This window comes from Galeopterus variegatus, unplaced genomic scaffold (assembly GCF_000696425.1).
Source record: "Galeopterus variegatus unplaced genomic scaffold, G_variegatus-3.0.2 Scaffold6440, whole genome shotgun sequence".
In the NCBI taxonomy this organism is placed as follows: domain Eukaryota; kingdom Metazoa; phylum Chordata; class Mammalia; order Dermoptera; family Cynocephalidae; genus Galeopterus; species Galeopterus variegatus.
In genome coordinates, this window is record NW_007732551.1 from 94,833 (window position 1) to 109,432 (window position 14,600).

The following is a 14,600-nucleotide window of genomic DNA, read 5'->3' on the forward strand; positions in this document are numbered from 1 at the left end:
TGTGTGTATCAGTCAGCTTTTGCTACATAACAAATAACATCAAAAATCTCTGGCTTACAAACAAAAACTCTTTTTTTCCTTCTATTTGTTAACAATCATAGTTTGCAGGTTGACTATGGGTCACCTGTTCTAGGTTAAATCAAGCTAGACTCCAGATTTAGGTTTGGCCCCTGTATCTTTGTTTGGGGATTGAAGGTCAAAGGGCAGCAGCTACAAAAAGACCTGTTCTTCTCTTGGAGGGTCACAGGGGCACAAGAGGCTTAGCCTTATCATGCAAGTACATTTAAAGCCTCTGCTTGTGTCGTGTCCTCTAATATTCCATTGACTTAAGCAAAGCATGGTTAACCTTAGCACTAATAGGACAGGAAAACATACTCTGTCTTCTAAGAGGACTTACAAAGTTACATGGCCAAGGTCATAGATGTGTAATTCTATAACAATAATCCAATATACCACAGAGGGGACTCAGGGAGAATAGGTAAGAGGCTCCTGCAGTAGTCTAGATGACAGATGATGGTGGCTTGGACAAGGTGGTAGCAGAGGAGATAGAAGGGGTGAGATCTGTAATGTTTTCTCAAGAACGTATAAACAGGATTTAGTGATGGAATGAATGCAGAGTGTGAGGTAAAGAAACCAGACCTATTCTCCAAGGTGCTTCTCAGATATTACCACTATACTATGAAGCTACTTCTCATTCCTTTAATTATAGCTGATCTCATTTTCCCTTATTTTGCTAGCTCCTTTTTTTGTACTGCTTTTTATTGGCCTTTTTGCTTTTCTACCTTCTGTTCTTGAGAGAAGGTCAGATTAACTGTCAAGACCCTGAGCTCTTTGAGGGTGGGAGAATAAGATTATTTGTCTTTGCAACCCATTTGCCATGGGCAGATACTCAATAAATATTTCCAGTGTAGTATAATGGTTAAGAGCAAGGACTTTCGAGATACTTTCCTAATTTTGGATCTTTTGTGATCTTTGTAATTGACTTACCCTCTTAAAGCCTTAGTTTCTTATTTTATAAAGTGGCAGTAATAACACATCACTCTTAAAGTTGTGCGGATTGAAGGAGATAAACTTGGAAAGTGCTTAGCATAAGGCCTGGCGTAGAGTAAGTGCCCAGTAAATGGGAGCTATTATTGTTTGTTAAATTTAATTGTTTGTGATGACAAGCTTTTTTTGAAATGCCCTCCAGAGTCTTCATCAGAAAATCCAATGTTCTTGTTGAAATGAGAGGCATGGAGAATAAAAAAGCTCTAGATGGGATTTTGTAATTTAGTTAGGAAATATCTAGATCTAAAGCCTCTTTGATCTGAAAATGACAGCAACAACAAAACCCCAAAATAGAGCCACTTTGCTACTTGTTTCCTTTTACCATCTGCCAAGATGGTTCTTTTTAGTTCTTCAGGTCTTGCTTGGAGTCAGCTGCCTTAACATAATAAAATAAGATAATATTTAAATCTCGCTGGGCACTTATTTGGGAGCAAGAAGGGAAAATGCTTTAACTAAATATATAGCTAATTGCTGCCGGAGTGAAATATAGGGCAATGTTGACTAAAGTGTTTGAGGAATCAACTGCTCTGGCAAAGCGAATTTTAGGATAAAACTAAGGATTAATCAGAACCTGCCCTTTTTTTAACATTTATAATCAAGACAGTTTCTGAAATATACTTTTTGGCTTTATTGCCTTAGTAAGGTGACTGTGTCGATCCTACTTTAATGGTGTCTTGATCACAAGTATTCTGTGGGTCTAGGAGGCATTGAGTACAGGAATTGTCCAGAGTTGTAGATGGGAATGGGAAGGTTGGGGGTGAAATAGCTAAAAAACAGTTCACAAAATAGGTGCAGAGTTAAGATGATGAGTTTGGAGATTTGCGTGAGAGTTTTTGGGGAACCCTGGAAGATACATTTGGAGAAGTAGTCTGTTTTCAGACTACAGAAGGCTTTGAAGGCTAGAAAAAAGTATTTCAGAGACAGAATAATAAATTAAANAGACTACAGAAGGCTTTGAAGGCTAGAAAAAAGTATTTCAGAGACAGAATAATAAATTAAAGTTTCATAGCTGGTATTCCAAAGGTCCTCTTTATATGCAAATAAGGATTATTTTATTTAGCAGTTACTGGAATAATCCTCGGCAAGAATGAATTTACCAGACATCAAATTATAGAACATCCACATTTCGACCTAATAGAGCCTGAAGGGTTTGTTCTTGAAAGGCTTTAGGAACTCATCTAGTTGATGTTTCCCACCAGAACTCTGACATTTTGAGGATGCTAATAGGTTTTCTTTGGGATGGAGGGTGATAAGGGAAGGTTGCATGATCATAAACTTAGTCATTCTGGATTAAACAAATTAGAAGGGTTATTAGTCTTCAGGATTTTGAAGACCCTTTAATATGCTAATGTGTCTTGTTAGATTGCTAAAAAGAAGGTAGAGTACATATTTTCCAAACTTAATAGTCCCTCTTTTTACTGAATTGTCTATTAACATCTTGTGAGACTCAATGCCTGGTTTAATCGTCTGTTTTACATATGGAGAAACCAGGGCCCAGAGAGTACCCAGGTATTTGTCTGAAGTCAGTTAGTGGACAGATCATGATTCTAATGCAGGACTGGTGACCACTCAGCAAGGCCTCCTTTCACTCTTCCAGGCTCCCTATCAATTTTTGGAGCCAGTCCTCCAAACAATTTTACCCAGAACAAAGAATTGCTGGTGATTTCAGAAAGAACTGGCAGACTTGGGGAAGTTCTTGCCAAATTGGCACAGGCCACCCTTGCTGCTGTATTCCCTTTTCTCATCCCTGCAAAGCCAGTACTGGGTCGCTTACACGTAATAACTTCGTATAGCATACATTATACGAAGTTATACGACCGTTGCCGGACACGAAAAAAGATTAATATGCTAATGTGTCTTGTTAGATTGCTAAAAAGAAGGTAGAGTACATATTTTCCAAACTTAATAGTCCCTCTTTTTGCTGAATTGTCTATTAACATCTTGTGAGACTCAATGCCTGGTTTAATCGTCTGTTTTACATATGGAGAAACCAGGGCCCAGAGAGTACCCAGGTATTTGTCTGAAGTCAGTTAGTGGACAGATCATGATTCTAATGCAGGACTGGTGACCACTCAGCAAGGCCTCCTTTCACTCTTCCAGGCTCCCTATCAATTTTTGGAGCCAGTCCTCCAAACAATTTTACCCAGAACAAAGAATTGCTGGTGATTTCAGAAAGAACTGGCAGACTTGGGGAAGTTCTTGCCAAATTGGCACAGGCCACCCTTGCTGCTGTATTCCCTTTTCTCATCCCTGCAAAGCCAGTACTGGGTCGCTTACACTCAGATGTCCATCCAGGAAATAACATCCAGCCTCTGTACTGTTGTTTTAAAAAAACAAAGTACCAAATCTGTTTCAAAAAGAGACAGGTTGAAATAAATCATTTTTAATTCAACATATAAAAGATAAAAATAAAAAAGGCAGGTTGCATAGAGAGGCTGAGGAGGAGGTGCTAAGATTCAATAGAGAGAGTGACAAGATTGGGTGGAAGGAGTTTGCAGTGGCCCTGAGGCAGCAAAATTCATTCTGCCCCAGACCTTTCTCTAATGGAACCAAATCTATTTTTACAATATCATAAAAAAATCTGATTACTGGCCCTGCTTTACCTTGGATGATTGGACTGCACAGGCAGGTTTCAGGAATAGTGGTGCCATACTTATCAAGTATGCTCAGGTGGTCAAGAGTTTGGAAGGCATTTCCAGTGAGGAATGATTGGAGGCTCTGAAAAGGAAAGGCTTAGACTGGGTGTGGGTCAGTCTTCATCTCCAAACATCTAAACAGCCATCTTTAAAAATGATTGCATTTATTCTCTGTGGCTCAGGAAACCAAAAAAAAAAAAAAAAGACTAGTGAGCAAAGACCACTGAGTGGAAGGTGTAGCTTGACAGATCTTGGCTCATCTTGGCTCTTATTCTGAGAGTACGGACTGGCTAGTAGTGGAGGGTTCCCTGGCTGGTTCTGGGCATCTCCCAATCAGCATGACTGTTGGAAACTGCTGTTAGAAAGTCATCAGTTGAGTTTACACTTGCCCTCTCCAGTATCCCTTGATCAACAAAGACACATTTTTCTGAGCATGGCAGTAACTCCATGGGCTGCTTCTATGGATTGAAATTTTGTTCCGTCAAATTCATACACTGAAGCACTAACCCCCAATGTGATAATATTTGAAGATGGGGCCTTTGGGGAGATTATTAGGTTTAGGCAAGATCGTGAGGGCAAGGCCCTCATGATGGGATTAGTATCCTCATAAGAGACACCAGAGAACTCTCTTCCTCTATGCTTATGCACCAAGGAAAGGCCTTGTGAACATATGCTGAGAAGGCAGCCATCTGCAAGCCAGGAAGAGAGCCCTCACAAGAACCCAACCATGCCTGGTACTGTGATCTCGGAGTTACAACCTCCAGACTATGAGAAAATAAATTTCTGTTGTTTAAGCTGCCCATTCTGTAGTATTTTGTTATGGAAGCCAGAGCTGACTAATATAACTGGTAATTGAGGTCTTTTTTCCATGATGAGTGAAACTACATAGATGGTGGATAGGAAGCAAACAGAAGCTTAAACAAATGGGAGGAGGGGAGTGCCTTTGGGAACTAGAGGGAGTCCTATAGACTAGACCTGGGATTTTGACCGCTCTGCTGAGGGCTGGCCCTGTGCCCAGCTTCCTCCCACTTCTCTTCATCTCACCATACCAAGAAAATATGCACATCTGTTGCCCACAAATACTCTGAATTCCCCCACCAACGCAGATCCCTGGGAAAACCTAACACAAGGTGGAAGATAAACACATTTGGTGTTTATCAGGAGGAGGGCTGATTTTTTTTTGACACTGTTTATCTTGGTTTCTTAACGCAGATCCCTGGGAAAACCTAACACAAGGTGGAAGAGATTCACAGGGTATTTGGTGTTTATCAGGAGGAGGGCTGATTTTTTTTTGACACTGTTTATCTTGGTTTCTTAATTTACACTGAGTCAGTGAGCCACAGTGTGGTCCAGAGGAAAGATGGAAACAGGACAGTCTAGCTTAAGCCTCAGTTCTGTCACTGGGTAACCTATGATCTGGGATAACTCGCTGATCCCCTTTTTGTTTCAGTTCTCCTCCAGGACCCTGGCCAGTTTCACAGCCTCTGTCCCCCCATGTATCTCTGTTGAGCAGAGATCATAAAGAGTAGTGACTATGAACTCACACATTGGTGTCAAATATCACATGAATTCTACATCTGCCACTTTTCATCCATGAAACCTTGGGAAAAATTATGTACTATCTCTGAGTTTCAGTTTTTATAGCTGTCAAATTGGGTTAATAATCATTCCATTATGGATGGTCTTAACACGCATAAAATGAAAAATTGCTTGTGAAATGCTGAGCATAGGGCCTGTTATGCCCAGTAAATACTAGCTCTATTTTTGCTTTAACACTGTTTTGAATTCTCCCGAAAACACACTGTTGTAACATGCTTCTAGTCCTTGGCTATGCTAACCTAAGAAACTCCTACTCACCCTTTTTGACCCAAATTAAAACCCACTGAACTCTGGAAGGCTTTCTTGACTGTGAAGAGGTGAGCATCACACTCTCAAGAGAGCAACACTATGCCTTTTTACAACCATTATTGCTCATAGTTCATCACATTGTGATGAGTTTTTACATGACAGTCTTTTGTTGTCTGTGCTTTGGGGACATATACAAGAAATCATTGCTCAGACCAATGTGTAGCTTTTCCACTATGTTTTCTTCTAGTAATTTTACAGTTTCAGGTCTTACATTTAAGTCTGTAATCCATTTTGAGTTGATTCTTGTATAAGGGATAAGATAAGGGTACAATTTTATTCTTCAGCATGTGGATAGCCAGTTTTCCCAATACCATTTATTGAACACTGTTTTTGTTTTTTTTTTTTCCCATTGTATGTTCTTGGCACCTTTGTTGAAAAATCAGTTGACTGTAGATGTGTGGGTTTATTTCTGGGCTCTCTATCCCATTTGATTTGTTGATGTATCTGGTTTTATGGTAATACCATGCTGTTTTGATTACTATAACTTTGTGATATGTTTGAAATCAGGTACTGTGGTGCCTCCAGCTTTGTTTTTCCTCAAGATTTCTTTGGTTATTCAGGGTCTTTTGTGGTTCCCTACAAATTTTAGAATTGTTTTTTCTATTTCTGTGGGGAATTACGTTAGAATCTTGATAAGGATTATACTTAACAAGAAAACAAATAGCCCTATTAAAAAATTGGGCAAAGGAGCTGAATAGACATTTTTCAAAAGAAGACATATAAATGGCCAATGGGTATACAAAAAAAATGCTCAGCATCACTAATCATCAGGGAAATGCTAATTAAAACCACAATGAGGTATCACCTCACACATGCTAGAAAGGCTATTATCAAAAAGATGAAAGACAGCAAGCATTGGAAAAGATGTGGAGAAAAGACAACCTTTGTATACTGTTGATAGGAATATAAATTAGTATGGCCATTTTGGAAAATAGTATGGAGGTATCTCAAAAAACTAAAAATAGAATTATCATATGACTTGACAATCCCACATCTGTTTATATATCCAATAGAAATTAAATCAGTAGGTTGAAGAGATGTCAGCACTTCCATGTTCATTGTAGCATTATTCGCAATAGCCAAGAAACAACCTAAGTGCCCAAACATAGATGAATGGATAAAAACGATGTGGTATATATGACAACATGGATGAATCTACAGGACATTATGCTAAATCCGATAAGCCAGGCACAGAAAAACAAATATTGCATGGTCTCATTTATATGTGGAATCTAAAAAAGTAGAACTCATAGAAGTAGAGAATAGAATGGTTGTTACCAGAATGGTTATTACCAGAAGTGGAGGGATGGGGCGGGGCATATGTTGGTCAAAGGTTACAAAGTTTCATTTAGACAAGAGGAATAAGTTCTGGTGATCTGTTGCACAGCAAGGTTACTATAATTAATAATATATTGTATTATTGCTAAAAGAGTGGATTTTAAATGTTCTCACCACTAAGAAATTATAAGTATGTGAGATGATAATGTATTAATTAGCCTGATTTGCTCATTCCACAATGTATACATGCGTCAAAACATCACAGTGCACTCTATGTACACTAAATTATTTTATGTCAATTAAGAATTTCTCTAGGGCTAGGGTAGATATTTTTTTAACCAGGTTTTAACCAAGTTAGCATGGCCTTCAATAGGTATTAAGTATTGGAAGGATGGTCCATGGATGGATGAACAGGTAAAGGGTTGAATAGATGAATAGTAATCCTTCATATCCTCTTCTGAGGCATAAATATTAAAATAATTTTCTTTAATTTTTCACCACTTTAGTAACTATTTATGACTATCAATCTGTCAGACCCATGTTTGGAGTCTTAGAGTTAAAAGAAATCTTCACCATTTGCTCTATATGCCAATACAGATGAATCTCATTTGGTCCTCGCAGCACCCAAGGGGGAAAGAGAGCAGGTGATGATCTGATTTTACCAATGAGAAAAGGCTCAGAAAAGTTCAACATGGTTCTAAAAGGTCGTACAACATTCCAACAGTGTAAAAAGACCTGGATTTGAGTCCTCTGGATGCTGCTGACTTGCTATGGGACCTTGGCTCAGACCCTTCCTTTCTCTGGAGTGTGGACTGGTTTCTGAGGTCCCATTTGCCTCTGGAATCCTGTCAGCTGGAGAGCCTAACAACTGGAAAAATGACAAGGATGGCTGCTTCCAGGTCTCCCTTTGCAAGGGAAAAATGTGTATGCACTTTGAACATATCAAAGCACTTGGGCAGCGTGGAGGAGTATTATGATGAGGCTGATGGATCCTCCCCGAACTGGTGCTTCAGCGTTCCCATGCCAACTGAGGGGAAGGAAAGAAAAAACGGAAAAGCAAAAATCAAACACAAAAACCGAGCTTGATCTGTGTCTGAAGAAGAATATTCTACTGATGCAGCATTCAGGACCATATTATGGGGGAAAAATTAATTTAAAAAACCTCTCAGCTTGGCCTTAGTGGCTGGATCCTAGGATTGGTGCTAAATGAAGAGAGACTGGGTATGAGAGATGCATGGGGTGGGAAGGAAGCAGGCTCTGGGGTCAGATTCTCTTATTTGTAACATCAATCAAAGAATACATTGTCCTCAGTAACCCAGGAAACCACATAGGCCTGGAAGATGTTCCCCACTTTTGTCATGGTCATGTCCTCCAGTACCAGGAGGACTAAACCAGAAAGACAGCATTCTCTCTCTCTTAATAGTCAACTGAATTTGTTTTCCATTTCCTGCCAGCATCCCAGATCCCTGGAGTGCCCGTGTGGCTTTATTTTTTCATCCACTGCCTGCTGACTGGCCGCTGTTCTAATCCCCCTCCACTCACTCCCACCTTGCTGAGGGCTTGCTTTCTTCCTTTTCATGGGGAACAGGTCATCTGAGCTTCTGGGATAGTAACCACCAGTGCTGGGCAGCAGAGCTTTGGAAATCAGGGCAGGGACCCTCAAGGAGCCTTGGAAAAGCCCTGGGCCCTAAGAAAGGGAGAGAGCGAACTGGGTAAGGGAAATAGAGATGAGATGTGAGCAGACGGAAACTAAGTAGCAGTGGTGGCTTATTATAAAGAGATCACAGCTGGAGACGCATTCCACAGAATAGTCCTCTGTTTCTCTTTCCCAACCCCCTCATCTAGTTCATCATCAAGTCTGTCAGTGCTAGCTAAAATATATATTTTGAATCCAAACACATTTTTTTGAATCTCCACTGCAACCTCATATTCCACACCACCATTGTCTGTTTCCCGTGTCACTGCATTAGCCTCTTAACTTTTCTACTTGCACACCCCCAGAGGCTAATGTGTCATTTTAAATGTGTTGAGCTGAACATGTCATTCCCCTGCTTCCTACCTTGGCCTACAAGGCCCTCCATGAACCCTCTCCAACCTTACTTCTTGTCCCCCTCTCGTGGAACTAGATTTCAGCTTTCCAGGCTTTCCTTCAGTTCCTGAAAGAGGCCAAGCTGCTTCCTGCTTCAGGGCCTTTGCATTGGCTGTTCCCTCTGCCTGGAGCACTCTCAGATCTCATCATGGTTGGCTCTGTCTCATTACTCAGGTCTCAGGTCTCAGCTCACGTGTTACCTCCTCAGAGAGAACTTCCCTGGACATTCTACCTAAAATAAATCCCTAACTGCCCTCTAATCCAACACTTTTTATTTCCTTCAAAGCATGTTTATAATTAGTAACTATTTTGTTTATTTACTTGTTGCATTATTTAATGTTTCTTTCACCCACTCAATGTAAACTCCACAAGAACAGGGTCTGCTTCTTCTTGGTCATTGTATCCCCAGTGTCTAATCTGGACCTGGCACAGACTAAGCGCTCAGTACTCGATGAATAAATAACTGACTGAATGAATGAATTTCTACAGTGCATTTTTTTCCTTGTGCCTGGAAATACAGAAATGAAAAAAATAGTGCCACTGCTCTGAAGCTGCTCACAGTCTAATGAGGGAAACTGAGATACTAATGCTCAGTACTCGATGAATAAATAACTGAGTGAATGAATGAATTTCTACAGTGCATTTTTTTTCCTTGTGCCTGGAAATACAGAAATGAAAAAAAATAGTGCCACTGCTCTGAAGCTGCTCACAGTCTAATGAGGGAAACTGAGATACTAACAGTTTCAGGGTAAGAAGCATAGTAATATGTATATAATAATAATAATAGTGGCTAACCTTGAGCAGTCACTATATGCTCAGCATCATGCAAAAAATATTTTGCATGTGTTTTTTCATATAATGGCCACAATAATCCTATGAGTTAGTATTACCATATTTAAACTACATAATAACTTATTTAACAGATACAGAAATATAGACACAGACAGGTTCTAGTAACCGGGCCACAGGGACAGATAAGTGGCTGATAAGTAGCTGAGTAAGATTTCAACTTCGGCATGCTAACTTCACTCCAGAGCCTGTGCTCTTAAGCACTAGGCCAGTGATTCTCAAAGTGTGATCCTCCGGGACCAGTAGTGTCAATATCACCTGGCAAGTTGTTAGAAATGCCAGTTCAAGGGCCCCACTTCAGACCTTTTGAACCAGAAACTCTGGGGTTGGGACCCAGTGCTCTGTTTTAACAAGCCCTCCAGATGATTCTGATGATGCTCACCAATGTTTGAAAACCACTGCCTGCTAAATGACTTACTTTCATGGGAAAACAGAGTGGAGTCAAAAATTTTTTCTGTAACTCAAATCTCAGCTTGAACTCTGTGAGCATGGGTTGCTTTCAGATCTAGAGTTGAAGAAGCCACAATGTGACCTGAATTGAGCCAGTTACCCTGCCTGACCCTGGCCCCAGGACCTACAGTATGTGTAGTTTTTGTGAAGATAGCTGATCTGAGCAGGATGGTCTGTGACCCCATCAACCTTGAGAAATGGGCTTCACCAGACAAAGGGAAGAGGGCCCTAGACAAGGAACCATCACCAAGCTGCCCTCTTCCAAATTCAGTCGACTGGTTGGTTAGTAATGCTTCATGTCAGACCCTACTGCTGTGGGCTAAAGGTCATTATATAGTGATAATAATTAGTAAAAATAATAATGCCCTAAATTTTGACAACACTTTTAACATTTTCAGGGCATTTTCACATCTTAATAATCTTTTATGTTTTCTCTTAATGATCTGATTTTCTCTCGTAATGTCTCTCCAATCACGCAAAGTAGAATAATACTAAAAGTACTGCTAATCTGTCTGGCTAGTGAGGAGGGAGAGTGAAGAGTTGTGTCTGAGACTTCACAGCCTGTTAGTAAGTAATAATATCTAATGTGTGTCGGGAAGTTTCAGTGGCCCAGGCTCTATGCTAGGTGTGTCAGTGCTGATTAATTTTATAAAACCTCTAGACTGAACCTTCCAGACTTCCAACTGGTCTTTTAGCAAGCAAGGTTTCTTTTTTTTTTTTCAACTTCACTCTGAATTTCTTCAAACTGTCCAGTCACTTGTTGATTCTATTCATTCAATCTTTACCTAGCTTATGAGCCCTGCAGAGAAGGTGAAGGCCACAGACGTGAGTGTGCTGGCCCGCAAGTTGCTAGCTCTCTCAGGGGGTCCTGAGCAATGCAGTGCAACCCACAGTGAAGCCTTGCAGGACAAAGGCAAAAGTTGCCAGATTCCAGATTATTCACTGCAGTCCTCTGAGGTCTGAGCTTGGTGCAAAAGAAGAAAGGCTGATTTGGTTCTGATCAATGATAGAACACATGGGGCTAGCCACAAAAGTTGCTGGAATAAAGGAAGACACCATCAAAATTGTCTTCATAGGGGTCCAGGGATATGGAAGGGGGTAGGGAAGATGTGCACAGGCAAAAGATGGATTGAAAGAAGGGGACTTTCTACATCTAGTGCTGGAGGCTTCGTATCCTGCTCCTTACAAACCGATTTTGGGCAAGCCTCTCAAGTCATTCTACTCTCTGCTTCCTCCTCCATGAAAGAAGAAACTGGATTCCTGACTTGCATTCTTCATAGGGGGGCTTTGAAACTCAAATTTAAGAATTAGCATTAGTAATAATAATATTAATAGCTAACATCTATTGAAATTCCATTTCCTACTCACGTTCACTGGCTTATTTCATTTAATTCTCAAAGCATCTCTAAGAGGAAGGTACTGTTTAGACTCCAATTTATAGAAGATAAAAGCAGAAGTTTAGTAAATTACTGAGGTCACCCCTCAAGAAGTGGTGTAGCAAAGATTTGAATTTAGGTCTGTCTGATCCCAGAACCTATTAGTATTAAATCAAAATCAACTGGAAAAACTCTGCAAGTCATGATGATGAAATAGGTGGAATCCAAAGAAGGAATGAAAGTGAGAGCCTGAGATCAGAAGCTGTTAGCTTGACCTCTAGGAGGAAAAGTGTTTCCAGATACCATCTACTGAGTTACGGCAATGCTCCAGGCTAAGCAGCATATCCTGGACAGTAGGTCAGGTTTAAGAGTCAAAGTCAGCCTTCAGGAAGAAGAGTTTATGCAGGGTGATTTACTCTTGCCATAAACTGAAGAAAGCATCAGGGACCAGAAGAGCAGAAACTGAGTGGCAGAGGTGATGTCAAGCAGCTGTAGATTCCAAAGGCTTTTGACTTTCTGCAGTAGTGCCAAAGGTGCATTTCATTTATCTCCATTTCCAGCCACCTGGCAGTCTGGTAACCCTTTGACAGAGCTACAACTTCCACTTCTGACTTAGCAGGTGAGGGGAACTAGATCTCCATGAACAAAGAGAAGCAGCTCAGTCTTGCTGCTCTCCCCTGAGTCTGGACAGGACCAGCTTCAGCGCTGAGCTGCCAAGAGCCATTTGGGAATGGCTCAGTGGACTAACAGTCACTTCGCTGAAGAATTTAAAACAGCTTCACATGTGGCTCTATTGGTTGAAGTTAAGGACAATAATGAAAATAATATGATCGCTTACATTTATTGAACTCTCTTCATGGGGTCATTGTAAGGCATATTTTAGGCTGTTGGCACTCTTACAAGTCCCATCTCTGCCATTACACCAAAGATATTACAGCACACCCACATCTCGCATTACATTTAATTTATGTGTGTGTGAGTTGAGTGGTATTGCTGTGAATTGGTTAGAATAACTGAGACAGAATAGGGCTAGACCTGTGAACCAAACTGACTCCATTTTCCCTGCGGAGAACTCTTTGTTACTTTTCCACTCCTCAGTCATGAGACACCCCCAGGGCACATGATTACCCCATGGCCTGCCCTGATAATATAAACTGAGAGAAGAAGGAAACACATATTCACTGAGTTGCAAAACCCCTTCCTCAAGACTTGTTCTTTATTTCTTTCTTTCCCTGTGATTGTAAAAACTAAATTACAGGTTAACCTTGAGAACCCTTTGGGAGTTGCATGCAGGATGCTCCTGGAACTGACATCCCACCCCCAACCCCCATCCCGCAACCATATGAAAATATCAGAAATCATCAAGACAAGATGCTGGCATCGATTGAGGGACTGCTTGCCTTTAAAAACCCTTCCCCAACTTCTCTTGGGTAGACAGCTTTCTATTGTTGTCTCCCTTATGTGTAAGTCTATCTCTTTTTAATAAAGCATTGCTTGCCTCAAATTCTGCTGGGTACTTTGTTCATTTCGATGACATTGTGACCCAAGAGCCTAATTCAGTAACATAATGTCTTGTTTTATAGACTTTTAAATATTTATTAATTTGATTTTGTAGTTTGCTTTTAATATTTCAGACCCAACATGTTTATTTATTTATTTATTTATTTATTTTTATTTTTTATTTTATTTTATTTTTTTTTGTCTTTTGTCTTTTTCTGTGTCCGGCAACGGATCGCAACCCTCAGTGTTGTCTCCCTTATGTGTAAGTCTATCTCTTTTTAATAAAGCATTGCTTGCCTCAAATTCTGCTGGGTACTTTGTTCATTTCGATGACATTGTGACCCAAGAGCCTAATTCAGTAACATAATGTCTTGTTTTATAGACTTTTAAATATTTATTAATTTGATTTTGTAGTTTGCTTTTAATATTAGGCCCCCAACATGTTTATTTTTCTGGTCAGAAATACTTTCTAGGTCCACCCTTCAAAAGATCGTAGGACCTAGACACTGTCTTTATCATGCCTAATGGAGAAAATGATGGCAGTCAAGTGCTTCCACATGTTGTCAATGGATAAGTGTAAGGATTCTGGAATTAAACTGCCTTAGATTTGAATACTGGCCCCACTACTTACTAGCTGTGTGATCTTTAGCAAGTGCTATTGTCCTATCTGTGCCTTAGTTTTCTCATTTGCAAAATGATTATTGTGAGCATTAAGCCAGATAACACACATTAAAAAGTTGAGAATACTGCCTGTAACATGGCATGTGAAGTTGTTGTTGTCACTATTAATATTTACAATGACCCTGTGAGGTAGCCACTGTATTCCATTTTGAAGATAAGGTAAATAAAGTTTAGAGAGGTTATGATTTACCAAATTTGATAAATGGTGGAGTGGAGACATTGCACTCAGGTGGTCTGACCATACAGGTCATATTCTTAATTAGTAAGTATATCAGTCAACATAGGCCAGGTTATACTACAGTAACAAATGCATCCCAAAATGCAGTGGGATAATACAACATGAGTTTATTTCTCACTCAAGCCAAAATTCCAGCACAGGATGGCAGGACGGCATTGCTCCTTGTGGTCACTCGGATCCAAGCTGAGAGAGGCACCATCCTGTTAAATGCTTCCATGAGTGGCAGGAAAACATGTGTGACAAACCACACCCTGATCTAAAGCTTCATCCCAGATGTAACAGACACTAATTTCTCTCATTGGACCTAGCAACCTGCATGGCCAGGCCAAACCTCAGAGGGGACAGGAAAGTGCAGTCATACCATGTGACTAGGCTGACTAAGAAATTGTGAACAGTTCTAATATCTTAGAGGAAATTTTTGAGGACCAAATTAATTAATCCATGAAATTACTAAAAAATAGGGCCTAGAGCACAGTAAAATCTTCTTAAATGTTAGATATTAATTCTCATTAACTCATGAATTGCCTCTTGTAGTAGTTCTCCCATAT

At 40.2% G+C, this 14,600-nt stretch overlaps 1 protein-coding gene across 1 annotated transcript in view; it reads left to right on the forward strand.

The window, feature by feature from the left end:
- LOC103606286 (glutamate receptor 1-like) overlaps window positions 1-12,953 on the forward strand; it is a 30,458-nt gene extending 17,505 nt beyond the window's left edge. Inside the window, exon 3 of the mRNA XM_008590891.1 lies at window positions 12,892-12,953. Coding sequence (XP_008589113.1) covers window positions 12,892-12,896 — 5 coding nt within the window. The 3' untranslated portion in view covers window positions 12,897-12,953. The remainder of the gene's footprint in view (window positions 1-12,891) is intronic.
- The last annotated feature ends 1,647 nt before the right edge of the window (window positions 12,954-14,600 follow it).